This window comes from Daktulosphaira vitifoliae, unplaced genomic scaffold, assembly GCF_025091365.1.
Source record: "Daktulosphaira vitifoliae isolate Bord-2020 unplaced genomic scaffold, ASM2509136v1 Scaffold_3, whole genome shotgun sequence".
Taxonomy (NCBI): Eukaryota; Metazoa; Arthropoda; class Insecta; order Hemiptera; family Phylloxeridae; genus Daktulosphaira; species Daktulosphaira vitifoliae.
Window position 1 is genome coordinate 27166522 of NW_026099574.1, and position 22283 is coordinate 27188804.

The 22283-nt window shown below is 26.5% G+C and overlaps 3 protein-coding genes and 1 long non-coding RNA gene across 4 annotated transcripts in view; 2 read left to right on the top strand and 2 right to left on the bottom strand.

Moving 5' to 3' along the window:
* LOC126903307 (elongator complex protein 1) overlaps positions 1–2285 on the bottom strand; it is a gene marked incomplete in the record, with an annotated part of 30642 nt that extends 28357 nt beyond the window's left edge. The window contains 2 exon segments of the mRNA XM_050681439.1: positions 914–1053; positions 1488–2285. Of these exon segments, the coding sequence (XP_050537396.1) occupies positions 914–1053; positions 1488–2181 (834 nt within the window).
* Positions 2286–2367: 82 nt separating this feature from the next.
* LOC126903311 (uncharacterized) lies at positions 2368–10787 on the top strand. Its single transcript, XM_050681443.1, has 7 exons — positions 2368–2656; positions 3837–4035; positions 4159–4277; positions 8172–8562; positions 8627–8703; positions 9496–9916; positions 9972–10787. Exons 1-7 carry the CDS (start codon positions 2536–2538, stop codon positions 10510–10512), a joined length of 1869 nt encoding a protein of 622 aa, XP_050537400.1. The 5' UTR covers positions 2368–2535; the 3' UTR covers positions 10513–10787.
* An 8619-nt stretch (positions 10788–19406) lies between these two features.
* LOC126903328 (uncharacterized) lies at positions 19407–20517 on the bottom strand. The gene is made up of 4 exons (XM_050681474.1): positions 20376–20517; positions 20020–20305; positions 19777–19840; positions 19407–19696 (listed from the first exon to the last, which is right to left on the bottom strand). The coding sequence occupies exons 1-4, from the start codon at positions 20376–20378 to the stop codon at positions 19600–19602; spliced, it is 450 nt and encodes a 149-aa protein (XP_050537431.1). The 5' UTR covers positions 20379–20517; the 3' UTR covers positions 19407–19599.
* Positions 20335–20656, top strand: LOC126903331 (uncharacterized). Its single transcript, XR_007703463.1, has 2 exons — positions 20335–20437; positions 20509–20656. It is a non-coding gene; the product is annotated as an uncharacterized LOC126903331 (long non-coding RNA).
* The last annotated feature ends 1627 nt before the right edge of the window (positions 20657–22283 follow it).

Here is a 22283-nt window from a genome sequence, read left to right on the forward strand (position 1 = left end):
GCAATTTTAAGTAAAAAAAATTGAAAAAATATCGAAAATTAGCGATTTTTAAATTTGTAATTTTTTGGGGGATTTCCCCCGTTTACGGGGAACGAGGGAATTTTTTTCAATTTTTGAGGGTAATGTCTTCGACTAGATACGATTTGTGATCTTTTGACATATTGTTCATCAAAATCGGTCCAGCGAGAGCTGAGATTGAGCGTTCACAGACACAAAAAAAAAAAATAATAAAAAAATAAAAAAACACATCATAGTAAAATTAATACCTTCTCAGCTTCGCATCGAAGCTAATAGAGGTAATAATGAAAATTTATAATGGCAGTGTATAGTGGTTTACATAGGGATAGGTTTTTAACCTCTTTCCTGAAACTAGTTCAGCTATACAGTGATACATATATAAAAAGTGAATCATATATATAATGATTTACAGCTATATAAGGGTTCTGTTATTAACCTTTAGCAAAAATCTTAACTGATCTAAAATCATAGGTACACTACTGGCAGTTCATCCAAAAAATTTGTTTGAGATGACTTTATGTAATAAACAAATTAAAAACCATCAAAGAAAATGGTCACTTATATGAACTTGATATTGTTAATAAATGGTCAAGATTAAAAAAACTAAAAACAAGGAATTTAGATTGTTCCAACACAAGTAAAATGTATTGATTTAATTGTACAACTTAAATAAGATTAGTAATTTTTTTTTATTTTAAACTAAAGATTCTGTATTTCATCAATGAATAGCTATAAAACCTGAATAAAACATTTCAGCAAGTTTATTAAAAAAAATCCAATATTAGTGAACCCAAAAATCATAAACCATTTGACTACATTATAGAATAATTTTGACACAACAACAAGCTTTGCTTTCTTAATATTTAAACAAGACAATTGAACTAAATTTACTTACTTTAAGTCCAGATGGTAATTTAAAATCACCATGCTTTAATCCATTTTTTTCCATAAAACTTATAAAATATTCTCCATTATATTTTTGTGGAAATGACATAAGATCTTTAGATGTTTTCCAACTTAAAACTGTTTCTATACCTATAACATATTTTTAATAATAATATTAAGTAATCCTATAATAATATATACTAATTTTAAGTCATATTAATATGCTATTAATATATTTCACTATAAAAAACTTTATATATGTATGAAATTATCAAAAATTAAACCTGGTTAAAGAGAATGCTAATAGTAAACAACAGAAGCATAAAAAAAACTAAGTCCAGACCTATTAAGAATACAGAAATCCAACTATTAAACCGTCAAAGTATAATAATTAAAAATATGAAACAATGTACTATTTTATAGAAAAATTCTTTTAAAGCATTATAAGAAAAAAAAATTGTTTTTGACAAAATTATAATAATATTAAAACATAATCTTTTTTTTTTTATAATTTTTAAAATAATAATAAGAAATCCTTGTTTTTTTTTTTTTAAGTTAAAGATAATAGTTAAAATTTTAGGTACCTGAAAGTGATTCACTAATAAACTGAAGAATACCATCCCTATTGAAAATTTTAATTGTTCTTAGATTAATCAATTCATTAAAATAACCAACAGCAAAAAATAAACTATCACATCTCCAACAAACATTTAAAGATTTATCAGTATTATCATCATCACCAATTATTTCTTTAATATTTCTTTTAGACTTTCCTTCAGATCCATGAAATTGTGTTTCTTTTTTGCCCCAGCCAACATTAACAAGGTGTTGTTCTGTTAATACTATATCTTTAACATTAAAATCATTAAGAACTTCGAAGCATTCAGATACTAAATTAATTTGACCTCCTTCAGAAACCAAAATACTGCGTTCATAATCTGGACTACATATTATCTGACTAGGCGGTAGATCACACTTGAATGCTATTTCAACAATATTTTCTTGAATTAAAATAATATCCCCGTTAGAACAACCAACCAAAAAAGAATCCCAAGGTTGATTATATGCATAACTAATAATTTTAATCTCTTGATCCTTATAATCTTCAATTTCGACAAGACTCACTACTTTAAGGGGTCCAATTCCTAATTTTACACGCCAAATTTCATGATCAGTTGAATAACAAAATTCTCCATTATTGATTATAATTGCAGAATTTGCATTAGTTAGTTGTTCAATACAAACTAATTGTGATTTATGTAATTTAAGGTTCTTCATGTTGTCATCAGTAAAATTTTGAATACTAAATAGAATGTGATTTTATATCAAAAATTATAAATGCAAGTATAATATTATTTCTGATAAATTAGAACAAGTGTTATCTAACGACACCACGTGATTTACTTTAACAATGATTCGTTTAGAAAATAAACTTACTGATAATAAAATAATAACTGATAATAGTTTGGATGCATTCTTCCATCGATTGTGAGTAAGTAGCGTTGATCGTTGAATTCTTACGTCTGTACAATATCTTCAGTTATATAATTATTATTTATTACTTTAATTTTATAAATAAGATTTTTTATTTTTCTGTCGGAGATAAAAATTTATTCTATTCACCGTTTAAACATGAACAACTATTCTGTTGATAATGATACAATTCATGAAATGGAACAGCTATACTTTAAGATTAATAATAAACAAGTTGTATTTAAGACAGATAAACGAACTGTCGACAAACTAAATGATGGTATGTGTTATTTAATATTTGTAGTAACCTTGTAGAGATTATATAATGTTCATTGGCTATCAATAAACAATTGAATTAAATTTATACTAATTTTCTTCTTAATTTAGTATTAAGAACCTAAATAAAGAACTGTTCTATGCATCCAAGTTAAACTAGATTTAATTACATTACGTGATATCTTAAGATATATTTTTTTCTACTTTTAAGTAGATTTATAATAAAGTGAAATTAGATTGTTTTTTATTTGATATGAAATTTTTCTTTGAATTTTGGTTAAGTTGTATTAATTGATATTTTTTTAAATTAACTTGAACATATATATTTTAAGATTGTATTAAGTATAGTCTAGCTTAATTTTAAGTAGTTACAATTCTATTTAATTGATTTTTCATGTCATGTTATAATATTTTTATAACAATTTTTTATGGTTTAATTTGAATTATTTGAGTGTCAAGTAGAATTTTCCAATAATTTTTATAATACTATATAACAAATAAGTATAATAATTAAATTTAACACTGGCAATATCCACATTCTAGATTTATTTAGAGTTTTATCTAATAAAAATCTGACTTTAAACATTTCTGAAGTATAGTCATGAAGGTAAGAGGTAAACAGCTGTAAAGGTTATAACGTGATCTACGAGGCTAATAGAGGCAGACGTGCAAAACAAGAATGCATTATGAGGAAAAAAATATTGAATAGATAATTTAAATTAATTTTTATTTTTCATTGTCTGTACTATTATATCAAGACATTCTAAATACGTTTATAATAATTTTAGCTGTGTTATGATGATAGAAATCATGTGGGATGATTTTGAGTGATAAATCTGGAATAGTTATATTATGCACTGTTAATTTGCTAATTAATCAAAATCACTATATTATGAAATAATATCACATCATATTTTTTTTCAATTGGTTAAAATAAAATAATTTCTTTAGAATGTTGTACTAACACTCTTGAAAATTAAATATTAATATGTATTTTAAGTGTTGTTTTGTTATGATGAAGTTTGAGAATGATTAGTTAAGTAGTGAAAACAGTTAGGCTTCTATTATGTAATTTTTTATATGTTTAATTAAAAGAGAAAGCAATAATAAGGTTTATCAAATAATCAACCATTTACTTTGCTTTAATATATTTTAGTATAAAAAATAAAATAAAATTGTTTTAGAGGAAGTTTTAATGAATTATGTAAAAGCTATAATAAATTCAAGGATGCTAGTATTAAATGGACAAAGCTTAATTAATTATCCAGTAAATATAACAAGGACAGATAGTTTAAATACATCAAGTCCCATAATTGAACTAGAGGTCTCAACTATTGTGCAACCTGATGGTGTTGAAGAACTTCATTGTGTACTTTTAAATGAGTAAGTATAAATACTTTTTTGGTATAACTTTTTGTATAAAAAATTATAAATGAATGGCACATTATCATAAAATTGAATTGTTAAATTGTATATTGATGTATTTATTAAACTTTGTTCATTTAGTGGCAGTCCTGATGAAATTAAATCTTCAAATGACTTTAAATCTGTTGTTATAAGTCAAAATGGATCAGACATCATTCCTTGGAATGACATTAGTGAAGCCTATGTGCCAGACAATGCTAGTAAGTCATATTTTATTGCTTGTTATTAATAATATGACTTAGTTATAAATAAAAAAAAAAACAGTGCATGTTACAAAAAAGCGCGGATAAGGTGAAGAAAAATTTTTTAACATACTGTGAGCGTTTAAAAATTTTATTAGAAAGGCTCATGGCCACCAGCGTTTCTCAATTTAAACCTGAAATTTTTACCAGATCTGCCCAAAGATATTGTTTAGGTATCTTGAAATCTGTTGATCATTGATTAAGTTCTGAACCTTTTTTTTAAGTCCACGCGCACAGTTTTTTGTAAGATATAATTTTGATTTGTCCATGTCAATTTCATTTAAATTTTATACATATTATTATTAAATGTATAAGTATTACTTTTATTTATAATATATATATAATTATTTATTTATATAAAAAAATGTAATATCTATAAATTTAATTAATTATACATATTTTTCTTCTTCTTCTTCTTCCTGGCCAACTGGTCTCACTACTGTCTTGTAAAATTTATGTTTCAGCCTCATTGGAATTCTTTTATCGTATAACACACCAGATGCTTCTCTCCGCACTTAATCTTGTGCCTTACGTCCTCATCAATAACACCACTCTTGTGCACAATTGATCCTAAATGCTTAAAACTTTCTATCTTTCCTATCACCTTTCTTGCCTAGTGACACTGAATTCCTCATTCACCAATTTTGTGTACTCGTTTGTCAAACTCGTACTTTATATACTCTGTCTTCTACTTATTCTTAACCCCTTTTCTTCAAAAGCTGATCTCCACACCTCTAGCCTTTGATTAATTTCCTTCCTATTTTCTACTATTAACACTATATTGTCAGCAAACAACATGTACCAAGGCACCTCTCCTTGTATTTCTCTCGTAATTTCATTCATTACTATAGAGAATAAGTAAGGACTTAAAGCAGAACCTTGGTGCACTCCTACTCTTACCCAAAAACCTACTGTTACTCCTCCTATGCTTTTTATCCTGGTACAAGTGCTATCATACATATCTTCTATTATATTAATGTATCTTTTTGAGACTCCTTTTCTCATTAATGCCTACCTTAAAACTTGAGAGTACCTTATTATCAACACTTTTTATACACCTTATATAATGATAATTTTTAACCTTTTCTTTCTTACTTTTGTAAGTCTATAGATTTATTTTTTTTTAATTATATATATTAATAATAAAAAATAAAATATTAATAGATAATAGATAATATTTATATACATTATTTACTTAGAATAATAATTAAGTATAAATAATAATATATTTATTTATTTTCCTTTTTAACGGGTGTAAGAATCCGTCATAAAAATACATTTTACAGTGCAAGTATAACATTAGAACAAGAAAAACATATTTAAAATTTGGGTGGATCAAAAAAATTTGATCTTCGAAATTCTCTGGTTGCTCAACGTGGTTGCAGATATTTAACCAAAAATACTCCAAAAAACAAAAAAACGCTTCTTTTATTTAATTTTTGGTCAAATATTATGACATACATATAAGTATATGGATATCAATATAGTTTTTAATAAATATACCATATAATTACATTAATTATGATATACATATCAATTTTTGATTTAAAATTTTAAAACCAAAAAAATTGTATTCTACGGTAAAAATCAAACCATTCTGATATAATTATCGTAATATTTGACCAAATATTGAGTAACAGAAGCCTTTCCTTTGGGATATTTTTGGTAAAAATACTAAAAACACTTTGAGCAACCTGTAAAATTTTTTTTAAAAATCTCAAATCTTTACAAAATTCCAATTCAAATGTATTTCGAAGATCAAATTTTTTTTATCCACCCTAATGTATATGACAAATAATAACAAACAACAAAAGTTTAAATAAATAGTAACAGTAATAATATTATAATATACCATTAAAAATGCAAATAAAATGAATAATTGATGAAGAGTTATGTATACATTTTGCTTAAAATAATAAGATTAGCTGTAATTAGAGCCCTCGGAAAAAAAGATGCAGAGCTATAGTTGTTTTTATAGAATAGAACATAAAACTAATTAGATTTTCTTAAACCACAATTTGGTATTGTAAAACCAATCATTAATAACAGTTCAAGGAAATTGATAAATCCACTTAATAAATCAAATAAGAGCATAATATCTACAAAATTTCTCATTAATTCACAAGACATGTATCACAATTGGGATAATTGCAAGTTATTAGGTATATTTAATTTATAACATAATAGCTTAAAGAATTTGATTTGAACATTTTCAATTATATATCTGTATGAAATATAATTCGGTGACTGAACAAAATTCAAGATGAGATTGAACTAATGAAAAAAATTAATTTTTAAATATATAGATATTTTTAAAATCTTTTGTGTTCCTATTAATGATATCCAACATCTCAAAAGCATCATATTATCCATGTGTGATGAAAAACATATTTTGGAATCAGTAGTAATCCATAGGTCACTAACAGAAGTAATTTTTTTTTTTATGATATAATTATCAATTTTATAATTAAAGGTAATTGTATTATTTGTCCCAGTAAAAGTTATAACACTACATTTATTTATATTAAGAGGTAAACCACTAAGTCGATTCCAGATAACAAATCTATCCAAATGTAACTGTAAATTTAAGGTGACAGTTGGAGATTTAATACTTGAAAATAGTTAAGTGTTATCAGAAAACAAACAAATGTCACCAAACTATCAAACATAGAAGCTAGATGATTTATAAATAATATAAATAAAATAGGTCCAAGGTACAAATCTTGGGACACACCCGAAGTTATTAAAAATTCATTTGATATGAATGAAGATAACTTCACAACTTGAGTACAAAAACTAATATAGGATTTAATAGATTCCAAAAATTTATTATAAATGCCACATAAAACTAATTTATTAAAGAGAAAATGATGACTAAATTTATCAAAAGCCTTTTTATAAATTGAATCCATTTGAATAAGATCATTAAGGGCAGCAAATATTTTAGACTGATAGAGCAATACATTAATAGAAACAGACATATTTTGCCTAACCTATGCTAGTTTTATATATAAAGGGAAACAATTTTAGTTAATTTTTTAGTTATAATTGCTTCAAAAATGTTTAAGGAACATTTTTCAAAAGGCCTAATTTAAAACATTATGTCTGTCCCTTAACTTATGAACTGACGTAAAAATAGATTTTTTTTCCAAACATTAAGGAAATAGCCTAGACTTACAGACTTTTTAAAAATGAGATGTAAAGGTTTTACTTGTACTGAGTTACACAATTTTTGAACACGGGTGGAACACCATCAGGTCCAGTACCTGTATGAATATTTAAGCTTTCAAATAAATCAAAAATTTCATTATGAGCAATAGTACAAAAAATAAGATTAATAGTAATGTTATTGAGTGAAGCAACATTTAAAATTTGAAACTGTATGTTATGACTCTTAGAATCAGCCATAGAAACACTTGAAAAATAATTAGGAAATAATTGGACAGTTTCAGAAATATTTGTAGATGAGATGTTGTCATATTTGACACATTTGAGAAAATTACTATTTGATTTTCTAAAGGAATTAACATATTTCCAAAAAAGTTTTATATTTGATTGAATACTATTTTCAATATTAAAATATATTGAGAATGGCAGCTTGAAATAAGAAATTCACATTTTCTGTAGATTAGGAAATATATGATAATTTTCATGGGAATGGCTAAGTTTAAATTTTTGTGTGCATATTTTTTATCAATAATAAGCTTCCTAAGCTCAGCTTTTATCCAAACTGGGGTGTTATTACCATGAATTTTAATTTTGGGAACAAATTCAGAAAAGTTATAATAAATATTTTCAATATTTATTCATATATATATATAATTATATTTAATTATACTATGATTTGTTTAGTGCCAGCTTTAAAATGGTCACCTGAAATGACATCATTATTAATTGGTCTTCGAGGCAGTCTTAATGAAGAATTCAATTCATCAAAATACAAGTTCAAATTGTGGGAACTTATTGCTCGTCGTATGAACAATGAAATGCCATCTGTAAAGGTTACAGCTAAAGATTGTGATGACAAATGGAGAAATATTGCAGCGACTTATAGGAAAAATATAGAAAAGATAAAATATATGGGTGATTTTAGTGTACGGTGGGAACATTTTAGTGCAATGGATGAAATACTTCGAGGTACTGATGAATTAAAAAAACCAGAATCTTATATTGAAGTTGATAAATTGATTGATAACGATAATTTAAACAGAAGTCCTGACACTGGTTTTATAGATAATGATAAGTATGAAGCCTAATTAGTAAATTAGATTTTCAAAAAAAAGTAATCTATTACAATTTTTTTTTAGCAATCAAGTACTGAATATGAATTCAAATGATGATATGGATTATTTTTTTCTGACTTCAACAACCAATGCTAATAATGGTAAAATATATTTCTATTGAATTGTTTATCACAGACAACATTTTATCTTATCTGTAATAATACTAATTAATTATTTTTTGTTATTGTATTAGGATTTTTTAAGTATAGCATCCTCAACAAAATTTACTATATAAAATAGCAATAGTTTTAATTTTGTATTATAAATCTTCATATTTAATCAAAATATTATTTTGTTCTCAAAATTTAATTTTATTATTGTATATAACATTTATTTAAGATAAACTTTAGTTTTATTATTGATGCAAATATTAACATGTTAAGTTAAATGTTTTTTCTTTTTTAAAAATACAATTTTTATTTATAAATATTGTAACTATTAAAAAAAAAAAACTAAATTAAGCATAATTCCATAATGTATGAACTAATTTTCATTTTTATAATTACTATTTAAAAAAATTAATCCCAATTTTATAAAAATAAAGTTTTTATAAAAAAAAAAATTTGGAAACCTCTGTATGTGTTGGTTATATAAACCTTATTTGAGTCCTTATATAATTTAAATTTAAAATTGAATAAAAGATTTTCGTTCTAAAATTTTAAGATCACTTTATTTTTCGCTTCCAGCATAATTTTTTTTATTTAGGTGGCTTATTAAAAGTTTTTTTTATAGAATTCATTATGTTTCTAAAAGAAAAAATAAATATAACAAGTCTATAAGGATAAGTATTACACAAATTAATTTTCTGAACAAATTGAATAAAATAAAAATAAATTGCTTTTTTAGATTTATAATTGTATTTTAACTAAATGATTTAATTTTTTTTTTTGTAGAAATTCGATTATGGACTCAAGAAATGATATTACTTTTATTTTCTTTAAGACATTCAATGGCTGATCGTTTTGATACTGCAACTAAAGAAACAGAAAAGGATCTTTTATGGTTCGATTTGGTGACTAAAATGAATAAAAATCTTGGATCAAATGCTGATATTGAATCATATGAAGCAGAGTCTTTATGGAACCAGTGTGTTGAACAATATGAAGAGAATCTTAATAAATTAAAAGTTGAAGGACCTCAAGATGTCAAATGGCCATACTTTGCTATTATGGATCAAATGCTTGGAGGAACTATTGAAATTCCAGATGTTTGTCATCCTCGACCTGGTGAAGAATTGGTACCGGTTTTCACTCAAGGAGTATGGAAAAAATCTGAAGTGCTAGACATCTTAAATAACTGCAAATTCGATGACAAGTAAGTATAAAAAGTATTTAAAAATGTAGTCTTATACAAATGTTTTTTTTTCTAGTGTGAATATGGATGAAGACTCTGATCAAAGTGATGATAGTTTAGCAGAAACAAAAAGTGGAGTGAAATGGAGGCCTGAACTTGTTCGAAAATTAATACAATTACGTACAGATGCTGAAAATGAAGTAAAAAAGTGGTTCCGTAAACCTAGTTCTATATGGACTGTAGTACTGAAAAAATTTCGTCGTCTTGGAGTTCTTACATTAACTGAACAAGATTTAGAAAATAAATGGAATAGTTTAGTCAGGTCGTACAACCATAGAGTTTCTGGTATAAGTAAAAAATCAAAAAAACAATGGCCATATTTTTATGGTATGCATAGTGCTATTAATACAATTGGAAATGATATTAATTCTTCTGATATATTTTCTAATGAAGAAAATAAAACTGACCGACCACCTGAGTGGTTTCTTAGTTATATGAGAAAAAAAGAAGCTGTTGATGCATATAAACATGAACAATTAAAAAATATGCTAGCAGACATACAACATAGTCAAATGGAAAATAGAAGGTTGATTCTTTCGATATTTAAAAAGCTTTAATATAACTTACCTAAATTAGGGTATAAAGAATTAAAATAACATTTAATGACTACTGAATATCCTATGTACATATTGTTTTACAAGGCTGATAGCTAAAATTGTGATCATTTTATTTTCATAGTATTTAATTAGATTTTACATTAACTTATGGTGAATTAAATTTTGTTACTATTTATGTGATGTATTTAACTAGTTAGTATCTATACTTTATGATTAATTTATTTTTAGTTGAATTTGAAATTTTTATAAAATAAAAAAATTGCTTTTTAAACAAACTGATATTAGTACTATTGTACGAAGCTATACTCCTATCTACATTATTATTTCTACTCACGTAAAATTAGTGATTGTAGAGATGAAGGTGTTACAATAACGGTTATTTATGATATTATTTCGCCATTCAGATTTTAATAAGATTGATTAGTGACATACCCAAAATTTTTCAATAAATAAAAATTTAGTAATTCTTAGGTGATTTTTTACCTAAAATATTGATTTACCACAGCCAATGGAGGAATGTGTTTCTAAGGTAGCTTTTTAGCTACCTTAGATACGCCACTTTTGATGAAAATTGGTACTAAATTTCTGTAAAATTCTCGATTAAATAAATAGCAGTTTCAAATTAAACTGTACTATGTTAAGCTTTTTAGCATCATAGGGTAAAACATTTTTATATTAAAGGTAGGTAAGTGATTATTGCAGTCATTCTGAAAATTAATATACGTACATTGTTGCATAACAGAAGCGCCTATACTGCACTAAATGTAGTCTACTCGGCCTATCAAGTCACTGAGCTACTAAAATTAATTATACAGGAAATCTCTTTTAAAAGAAAAATTCTAAAGTACTGATTTTNAGCTACTAAAATTAATTACACAGGAAATCTCTTTTAAAAGAAAAATTCTAAAGTACTGATTTTTTTTATAGATTAAAATTAAACTCTATCCGGAAACCTTCCCTTAGAGGAATAAGTTTGGTCTGCAGCGTTCTTATTATAAGAAAGTTTCACAGATTTCAATAGCCTGTAGTGTTTAAAAAACAACATTTATTTTTCATTTAGACTTTTGATTGAAATTTAACTTCTGAAATAACAGAAATATAATTTTTTTATGTTTATACAGAATGTTTATTAAATTCAGAATAACTTATTTTTCTACTTTTCTAAAACAAGATTTTGTAAAGCATTAATAGAAAGTGTATTTAATTACACTGCTACTTCCAGAGAAAAAAAAACAATACTAATATTTAATTTTACATTTAATTAGGTGCAATACTTCATATCACAACACTACTTCTAATTATCTGCTCAAGTTGTTGCGGACTTTTGATGGATCCATTGATAATTTAACATTTATTTGTTTTTGGAACAACGCTTGAGCTAAAGCTGAGCTAACCTTAGTGCATGTTGCCAAGACAAAGTACGACGGAGATGGATTGTGATAAAAGTTAAATAACTCGAATACACGACTCAGTTATTAATACAAATATATTAATATTTTATAATAATAGAATAAAAAATATAATAACGATATATATAGCAAACAGATATACTTTCATTATTATTATAATTTAAGCTACAATATCGATTACTATTAAAGTAATCAACACTACTAAATTTTGGTCTTTACTATTCATATAACAACACTAGACTAAATATTATATTAAAATATAATATTTATCTCATGCCTACCGTAAGCTTAAGCTATATGAGTAAATTAAATGAATATTATGTGTTGATAAGTTAACTATATTCAACGTTTAAAATACGTATAAGTTTTAAGATACTTATATTAGTAAAATAAGCGTTATTTCTGTAAATAAATATGGTAGGTGCATCAATGGTTAATAAACGGTTATAATGCTCCATAGTAAACCATTGGCAGCTCTTAAATAGACCGTCTATGGTGGAATTGTTGATGTTTATTAAACGCATAATAAACTTGATATTGCACACTGGGAATTGTTCAAATATCTTTTACATGCGGAAGTGCTTATCAATAATGTATTATAATTTACAATTGTTCTATAAAATCTATAGTGGTGACCACAACAAAGTCAAATGTGCTTACTTATAATGAATAACCAAAAGCTCGGAATCCTGAAGTAATCAGCTGAATGTCAACCCTCCCTCCTTGAATATTTTCAAGGGGTTTATCATCCTCAATCGTAATATAAAAGTGTAATGAAATAATAGTCGCACATAGAGGGGTGGTTTTACTAACTAATACTCTTGGTATAAATTAGCAAACCCAAGTGAATTACACTATTCTTTTAAGATATTGTAAGGAAAAAATGTCTTTTGTTGTCTTTCAATATTGTGAGTGTGCAATGCCATTGATATAGTATCTGGGGCTGATAAAAATATGTTATTTTTTTTAAATCTGCTTAAAACACAAATAAATAATATATAACGTTTAAAAGATTCATTAGACCAATGTACATTTCAACATTTTTGGTGTTTTTAACAAGCAGTGTTTAAAACGTAACAACCCTGGTCGTATGTGTACTCTACTTTTTTCACTGAGAAATTCCATGGTGATGTCTACTCGTATGAAAAATTACACTTAACGCGACGAATAAATGATCGTCGGTTTATTTCAAATCCTTACTCGAAAATACAAAACGTGACCAATATGGATAGATTTGAAGCTTACTTCCTAGGTATTTTTTTGATAGTTCATTTTGTGGATCTTTATATACCTGATAATAACGTGTTCAATCATAAAAAATAAAAGAACAATCTAATTTCACAAAATTCCCAATGTGTATATATTAAATTAATTTAAAATACTTAGATCAAAGTCAGACAATTATTTAAAAAATATGTAAATATTAATTCTGACGTTCTGTTATTGGATGTATCCTCATCATGATATTTGTGTTCTTGTTATTAAATTTGTGAGTATCATTATTACTTATTGTTTTTTTTTATTAATAGATTGTAATATTCTTTTATAAAAAGTGATTTTATACACTAAATGTGTTTCTATGACGTTATTATTTTAATTATTGGGCATATTTTAGCTGCATTTCATTTGCGCCAATACAAATGTAAGATGTCACGAAAAAAATTTAAATAAAACTGTTATATTATGACTGATAAACTGACATACTGATAAGACATAAAAAATATATCTTTTAATTACTTAATAATTAGTATATTAAGAAATATGTGTAATTAAAAAAAGAAAAAATATGCTCAAAATTATTATTATTTTAGAAAAAAATGAGTGATAAGTCATAAATAAATGACCATGTATGCAGAGTGGTCTATGATGTTTTCAAAAATTAATAACTTTTGATATACTAAATATTTTTTTATTTATGCATTCTTAGACTACGTTAAAATCATATTTTTTATTTTTAAAATAATAAAAAAAAATTGATTTTCAAAGTAGCTGTTTATTACAGCTTTTCTTACAGAAACGTTGAACGGGTCAATAACAATTTTAAAATGAGTATTTGTTGAGTTAAAAGCATTTTAATAATTTGAGTTGGTACGTAACGTGAGTGGAGTATGCATTATTTATATATACATATACAAGCTGTATATACCCTCGTGTAATGTATTAAAATGCTTGTAACTGTATAATGACTTATCTTAAAGTTGTTGTTAATCTATGAAAATATTTATAAGAAGAGGGCTAAAATATGACTATTTTTAAATATTGAAAAAATTTATTATATCATGATGAACTGGATGTTCTAGTCCAAGTTCGATCACGCGGATAAGTGCTGTCGGGAAGAGTCAAAATAATAACTAATTATAATGTAACATTCACTGATTGAACACTGACCACCGAGAAGATAGTGAATTCCCCTTTTATATTTACACTATTTATTAAATATTAATACTATAATACTTTCTACAATTAAGGTATTTGGCAGTATAATCTTACTTTCTAATAATTACAATTTTACATATAAATTCCTTAAAACTAAAATTTACAAAACAATTACGAGTTCACGACAATATTGTAAGTGGACATTTTGTCGGCTTGCAACAATAACGTGGTTTGCCACTTGCATGACGACTAACTATGATAGCAAGGTCGCCACCACCTAGGTGAGGTGTCACAACTATCAGATATGATTACCGGACCATAGGTGGAATTTAATTTTAAGTTAATTAACAGTTTAATTTAAGTTAATATGTCGTTATATGTATAAATTATTATAATACCTCGTGGTTTATTAACCACAACAATGATAATTGAAGTTGTAAGCGGTTGATGTATAAAACATACCGTAGCCCGTGTCTAGATTAAGGAACAGGAATAAAATACACGCGAGTACTTAAGTTATTCGCGCAATAAATTAAATATTACAATTAAAATTAATAAGGAAATTTAATTTAATTGTTAAAAAAGAAAATTAAGTTAAACATGGACAAAATACGATTGTATCAAAAACCATGTCTACAAATAAAGGCAACAAAAATAAAATAATAAAATGTTTAAACAAAAAAATTAAATAATATTACAAACATCGCGGACGGTATTGGAATACATCCGTCAATGTTAATCGAAAATTAATGAAAAACACCAGAAGCAATCTGGACATTCGCTCCTTATGGTTGGTTAGAAGAGAAAGGAAACACGTGATCTCCACACATAAATAAAATTAAGTTAATTTATAATAAAATAATTAATAAAACACAGCTCATTACATAAATATAATATATAAAAGAAAACGATACTCGGTCTCCGAAGAGACCCATCCAATGGTCTGGATGCTTCGCCGAAATAACCTGGCTGTTCGCCGTTGGCGGCTCTACTTCATCATTGAAAATTGGTACAAGAAAACAACAAACTTGCCTTCTAGCACGATCAATGACAGAAGCAGAAAGAAGAGCCAACACCGATTAACGGAAATTTCAAATCGATGACGACCAGTCTTTTTGGGAAGGATCAAGACATATAAACAATTCTATTTTAATTATATTTATTCTCTTTTTGTCATCTTATCTAGCGGTTAGCGGCAAAAATAATGAGTCGTTGACACCATGTATCAGGAAAAGGTTCATACGCGCTTTCTCTGCGCGATAAAATAAATATAAATATAAAATTCGAAGGTCCACCTTCGAATTTGTGACGTTTCATTATTATTATTAAAAATTAATAATAAAAATTTTTAATGTAGTCGAGGAAAGGTAATACATATTATGTAGATCAAAATTCATTAATTTTTCATAACTTCATGAACCACTCTGTATGTAGCTTGAGGTGTGTTATTGCCTTAGTGACAATTATATTTATAATATTTTTATTTTTTATAATATTAGTTTACATTGATAAAAACTTATACGAATAAAATCTTATTTGCGTAAAAATTTAATATATGTAATGGGAACTTCAGTTTCGCCGTCATAAATTTTGATTGAAAACTTCATTAAAAAATATTAGTTTTCCTTTGTTATTTGACATGTTCAAAACTGCTAACTTTCAAGATTGATAAAATTTTGACATAACAAGGGAAAATGTATTACATGTTGTGCTGCAGTTCTCTTATATTATTTTTACTAACAAAATTTTTCTAATCTTATATAAATAATAGCATAGTTATTGACCTGGGGATAAGCAAAATTAACTGAATAAGATTTATAGACATAAGTATCGGGGCAGTGCCGGCGCAAAGTTTTGCGTGGCCCGGGGCAAGTTAGCTGTGAGGGGGCCCCAGTAGTTATCTCTATTTCTTATTAGTTATCAGTAGTAGTAATCTCTATTTCTGGGTTGAAATTTTTTAAAGACCTTTTTTTTGCTCAACCGACAAAAAAGTAGACAGGCTAAAGACAAATTAAACTAAGACAACTGCGGGACCCAGGGCAGGTGCCCCGCTTGTCCCGACGCTTGCTCCGGCACTGTACCGGGGGGACTAGACAAGGCTTGCCTTGTCATATACTCCACGACATGATAAAACAAAAATAAGATTAAGTTAAAAAAAAAACAAAATAAATTATTACAGAATATTCTCGATAATAAATATATAAAAAAAGAAATGAAATCCTTGCGAACATGTTCTCCCATGGCAGTGGACCGAGGAACTCTCTGACAATTCAGATTATTCATAATTTAATACTATACCTACTTAACTAATCATAAACTAGTCAATGTTTAAAAAACATAATAAAAATAAATAGACTATATGTATATCTATTTTTTACATACTATAGCCTCCAAAATTTAGATGATTATGTATATTATTATATAAAAGTATTTTTTAGGATGAAGAAAATACAATTAATACCTTCAAAAAATTATTCTAGTTGCGTCTAGGTAACGTCCTACAAAATTAAATTTAATAATTTAATAACACTTACCACCGAACCATTTTGAGTTTAATTATTCATACAGACATACAAGACGATGAGTTTACCATGACCCACTTAATTACTTATAAATACAAAATTTCGGATATTTTTTTTGCATTGATAAAAAACTAAGATGGTAATGTTTTAATCATATGTTTTTATCACGGTTTTCTAATGTCATCAATCTTATTGAATAAATAACAAAGAAAAAACGATTTTCTGGGGGAAATTACTTAGCGTACTCTGATTTTCAACTAAAGCACTCGATCATGAGATTCTAGTAAGTTGTTGTCGATAGTCGGAAAATGTTTGCCGCTCGCCCGCGAACGTTTTAAAATTTCGACCATTTTTGAGAAAAACGTTTTGCTGACGTCTTGAGGTTCGAAATTTTCACCAGACACGCCCAAAGACATTTCTGATATATCATAAAAAGATTAATTCAATCCGTCAGTTTGTATTTAGGCTTAATAATGGTAATTAAGTAAAATTAAAACTATATTAAAAATATTATTAATTTTAATATAGTTTTAATTTTACTTAATTAATTAGCCACAAGTGATCAATTTTTATTATTTAATAATGGTAACATTGTTCTCGAAATACGTATCTGCAATTTTTTAGTAATTTTTCTTTGTGACTTTTTAAATTAAGTATTTTTTAGTTTACAATTAATAATATTTTTAAAATAGTTTTAATTTTGAGTAATAAACTATAAATAATCAATTTTTTATTGTCAATCCGTTAATTGTTCAACGTTCTACGAGGTATTTTTTTTTTAAGTCCACACCACAGACTATATGAAAACAGATAGTTCACTTAGCCGAGAACAATAGAAAAAAAAATCAAGCTCTCTGATTGGGCAGAAGACAAAGCAGTAGAGACTGTTGTACAATTTCATATTATTGTGCAAATATTTTACAATAATATTGTACAATTCCTCTATCAGTTACAAAAATTATCAATGATATTGGAATTAGTGACACTATTGCATTTTAAATACTTGAACGATAATTAATTATAACTGTTCGCATACTTATTTTGTTTAAATAACGTTTAGTCTTAATAAAAATGTTTTTTTTTTTAATATTGTCTGACATTATGAATATTGTGTTTAATTTGTATAAAAGTTGACATTTTGTGTAGTTTATTATTTCATAAATTTTTTGTCAACGTTTAGTTAGTTTTACCTATAATATATGAAGCTGTAATTTTTGGTAAAACTGTTAATAGTATTATATTTTTTATAAAATTTGAATTATTTTAGATATAATAAATAATAATATAAATTATATAATAAATTTTATATTATTATTATTATTATTGTTAGCCATTTTTGGCCAAATTGTAGCCATTTTCACCGTGAAGACAAAATAAAGTCCGAAATTTTTTTTCCCCAAAATATAGTATATTACATTAGCTTATTTTAATATATATATATAAGCGTCAGTATTTCCGGAACACTTTCAAAAGTTAAGTTGAAAAAGTTAATTTTTTGTGAAAAAGTTGTCATTTTGAATTCCCCACTGTGGGCTGGTAAAGGGTTAAATTTATAAAAAAAATATACCAAATAATAGGTAAAGACATCAAATATCTATATAAAATTTTCATTTTTGAAAAAGTTATGGTAGTGTTAAGAAAAAAATGTCAAAAATTACTGATTTTTAAAATTGTAATTATTTTGGAGATATCTCCCACTTATGAGGAATGAAGGAAAATTTTTCAATTTTTGAGGGTAAAGTCTTCGACTAGATACGATTTGTGATCTTTTGACGTATCATTGAAAGAAATCGGTTCGGTGAGAGCTGAAAAAAACAAGGTAACAGACACACAAAAAATAAATAAATTAAAGAAACACACATCATAGTAAAATTAATACCTTCTCAGCTTTGCATCGAAGATAAAAAATACTGACCACTAAATATTGTAGGTACTGCATCATGACCAGCCGATTTTTTGTAGTCTTTTTCAAAAACATTTTATCGTTAAAATGATTCGCGCAAACTACTAGATTATTTTTTTTTTTTGATAAAGTCTCTGCCAAATGATTAGTTTGACAATTATTCATCCATAGTTTCAAACGATCGTTTTCTTTAGGATAAGAAAAAAAGCTTTTATCCTTGAAGGAATATGTACTTGGACAAAACTTTACTGAGCATCGCATACTGGTGAGGTAGTGAGATATTTTGAAAGAAAGCACCAAATATAACACGAAATAAGATACATGTGATCATTGACAACATTAACAATAACAATTGTTACTGCTCAAGTCAAATTTAAGTAGTTAATAATTTACATTATAAAAACTGATAATTATTTAATTTTCATGACTAATTTAGGGATTTTGAGTCATAAATAAGGGATTATGGGTTTAATACCTTAATTTAATGATGTATTAAAATAATTTATGTCAATAATTATGTTTATATACGGAATTTCATAATATTTATGCTACAGCAGATTTAATAATGAAATAAATTAAAAGAATTTTTGCGCTCATACATATGGTTGCACTGATTTCACTTCTCCAATCAAAAAACCGTTTTGTTATCGGGCCAAGTGAACTATCTGTTTTCATATAGTCTGTGTCCACACTAAGTTTATATTAAAATACGATTTTGTATTATTGCATAGCAATATATTTTGTATATTTTACCAATGAATGTTTTATGAGTTATACATACATTATTAGGACAGTACAGTCTATTAATAATCTTCTTTATCTAATATATGATGTATACCCATCTATGACAACTATGCTGTACAACGTCAATGTCAAATCACAAAAAGGCAAACACGTCATAACGACCCAAAACTATCTGCTGTATAGCAATGTCAATGAGAGCATTATTCCTATCTCTGCTGGTTAGTGTGGTTCTACGAACCTCAAAACAAAACAAAAATGTAATAATATCAAGAATGCATAACTGATTTTTTTATTTTTAAATTTGATTTACTTGTTGGCTGTTAATGGTTTGTAAAATTCCCTGCTGACCTTCCTCTCAAAACAACGTAACTTTTCTGTTTTAAATTCATAAATGTGTAAATTACATAATTGGTATAATAATACATGATGACGTTATTTATAATTTAAATATTATATTCATTTGTATATTTATATATTGATGCTATTTTATTTAATGTTATCTGCAATAAAAATAACAAATTATGTAATTTATTATATTTATATGTGTAAGTACCATAAAACGGCCACATTGGTGAATGACGCCCGAACATTGTTTGAAGAGTACTGTGGAAACTCTCCAAGTAATTATTTGTTTGTATACTGAAGCCATAAACTGAAAACCCTTGAGGTCCAATTGTGTCTATCCAATAATTTTGGATATAATGCAATAAGACCTTGAGATCAAAAAAGAGGTTCACTGCTACTGCCAGAGTTATTATTAGTGCCAACCCACCAGTTTTCTGAAAAGACTCGGGAAGGTCATTAATTGGTTTTAGAGGAAAATGAGGTACTGCCATGATCTGATGGAAATTAAAAAAATGTATTATATTCACAATCATATAACTATCAATAGCAAGTAAATTTAAATACCATTCTAACTATCGTTGCTGCGTGATGGTTGGTTTTTACTAAATCAAGCAGATTATGTGTTTGTATGTATCTTATGATACACTGAAACAAAATTAAAAAAATTATTTATTAAATTTATCCTTAAATCATGCAGATAGATATGGACTTTAACCCGGTTGAAGTGAAACCAGCACCCTATTAAAGTGCTTTCTGGTGCCACTCTTTTAACAGCATTCCTCATTGCCGTTACAAATTCTGTAATTACTACAATACTCTCTCAGTTTATCAAAGAGAATGGCAAATCACTCATCAAAAATTACCATAACCTAATGTATGCTGCTTTTGTTGTGCTATTCATCAGAGCATAAACAACAGGAATAGAATGGAAAAATAAATAACTGGGATAATTTACTAATGTGTTCAAAGAACTAATTGTTTTTAATTAAATAATGTTTTTTTTTTTATCTCACTATATTGTTCATGATGATATGAGTTGTAACTAACTGTTCTATATCACTTGGACTTTTGGGAAGCATTCCAAATGTCCCATCAACAGCTACCACATTAGATGTCCTAAAATGGGAGGCTTAGTTTTTTAAAAAAGAAATATTAGCAAAGACTTGACCAACAAATATTTCTTCCTGTCCGTTAAGGTACATCAGAGGACCTTGGTAGAATGGACTGTTATCATCCTGAATTGGTAAGAGCCTACCAATCCACTCTTCAGACCTGATAATCTCCCCGACATTAACCAGAGATGTTGGTTTTTCGTTGGTATGTTCCTCATCATCTTTAGGGAGGACTCTGGATTTTTTTCCTGTGTTGCATTAGGACATCTAAGTAAAAAAAAAACCATAGTATTTCTAATATCAATGCAGTAATTATTGAATACATTTTTTTCAGTCTTATTACTTGCTGGAAATTTCTTCTAATATAATTCTGGTTTGTGTAGATTCAGTAGATGCACGGTTTCTAAGTTCTTTGTTATATGCACCGATCTCCATATCGTTATTTGGTAAATGGTTATGTTCATGAAGGGAACTAAATTGGTGCATTTTCTGGCACTAACGCCATGGACGCAGTGCCTCGACAACGAAATTCATAATGAGTACATCTTAATTGCCTGAAAAAGAAGAAACCAAAGTAAATAAATTTATTTATTTAACTTGGTGTTTGCTCCTGAGAATATGAAAAAATGATTATTTTTATTTTAGATCATACCTTCTATTGGTGGAACTTTTATTTTGTACATAAGTAAAACCATTGTCAATCAAGTACACTGTTCTACCCCGTACTCCGGAAACTGTGATAGAAACAGTTCCAGTTCTTAACATATCAAACACATCCCGTATTGGAGACCGAGATCTATATTCAGTAGTTTGATTTTGATTTCCTAAGTAAATTGTATATATATTATTTTAAATATCAATTCATTTTCCAATTTAAGTCTCGAATCAATTATATTCATGATAAAATAAACGGTAGCACAGTGGGGTCGCGGCATAGTGGAGACATTGCATAGTAGGGTCCAGTATAGATTTAATCTGACAGTGNAAAATTATTAAATTGAATTCTTTTTATTTTTTAGAATTTGTAAAATTCTTTTAATTTAAATTTGTGATAAATTCTTTCATAAATTTTAATTATTGCAATTATAATTGCAATTATAATAATTTTTGCACATAGAAGATAAGATGTCGGGACAAATTTTTTTTTTTGATTTGATAGTATATAACATAACCTTTGATTTGATATATGTTTAAAGGACGCAGTATTTCCGGAACATTTTCAAAAGTTCAGTTGAAAAAGATCTATGTTTTTTACAATATTTTAAGTTTTGAACGCCCCCTATATAAGGGGAAATTGTCCAATTTTAATAAAAAGTATGTCAAATGAAAGATGTACTTATAATGTATTTAGAAAAAAAAA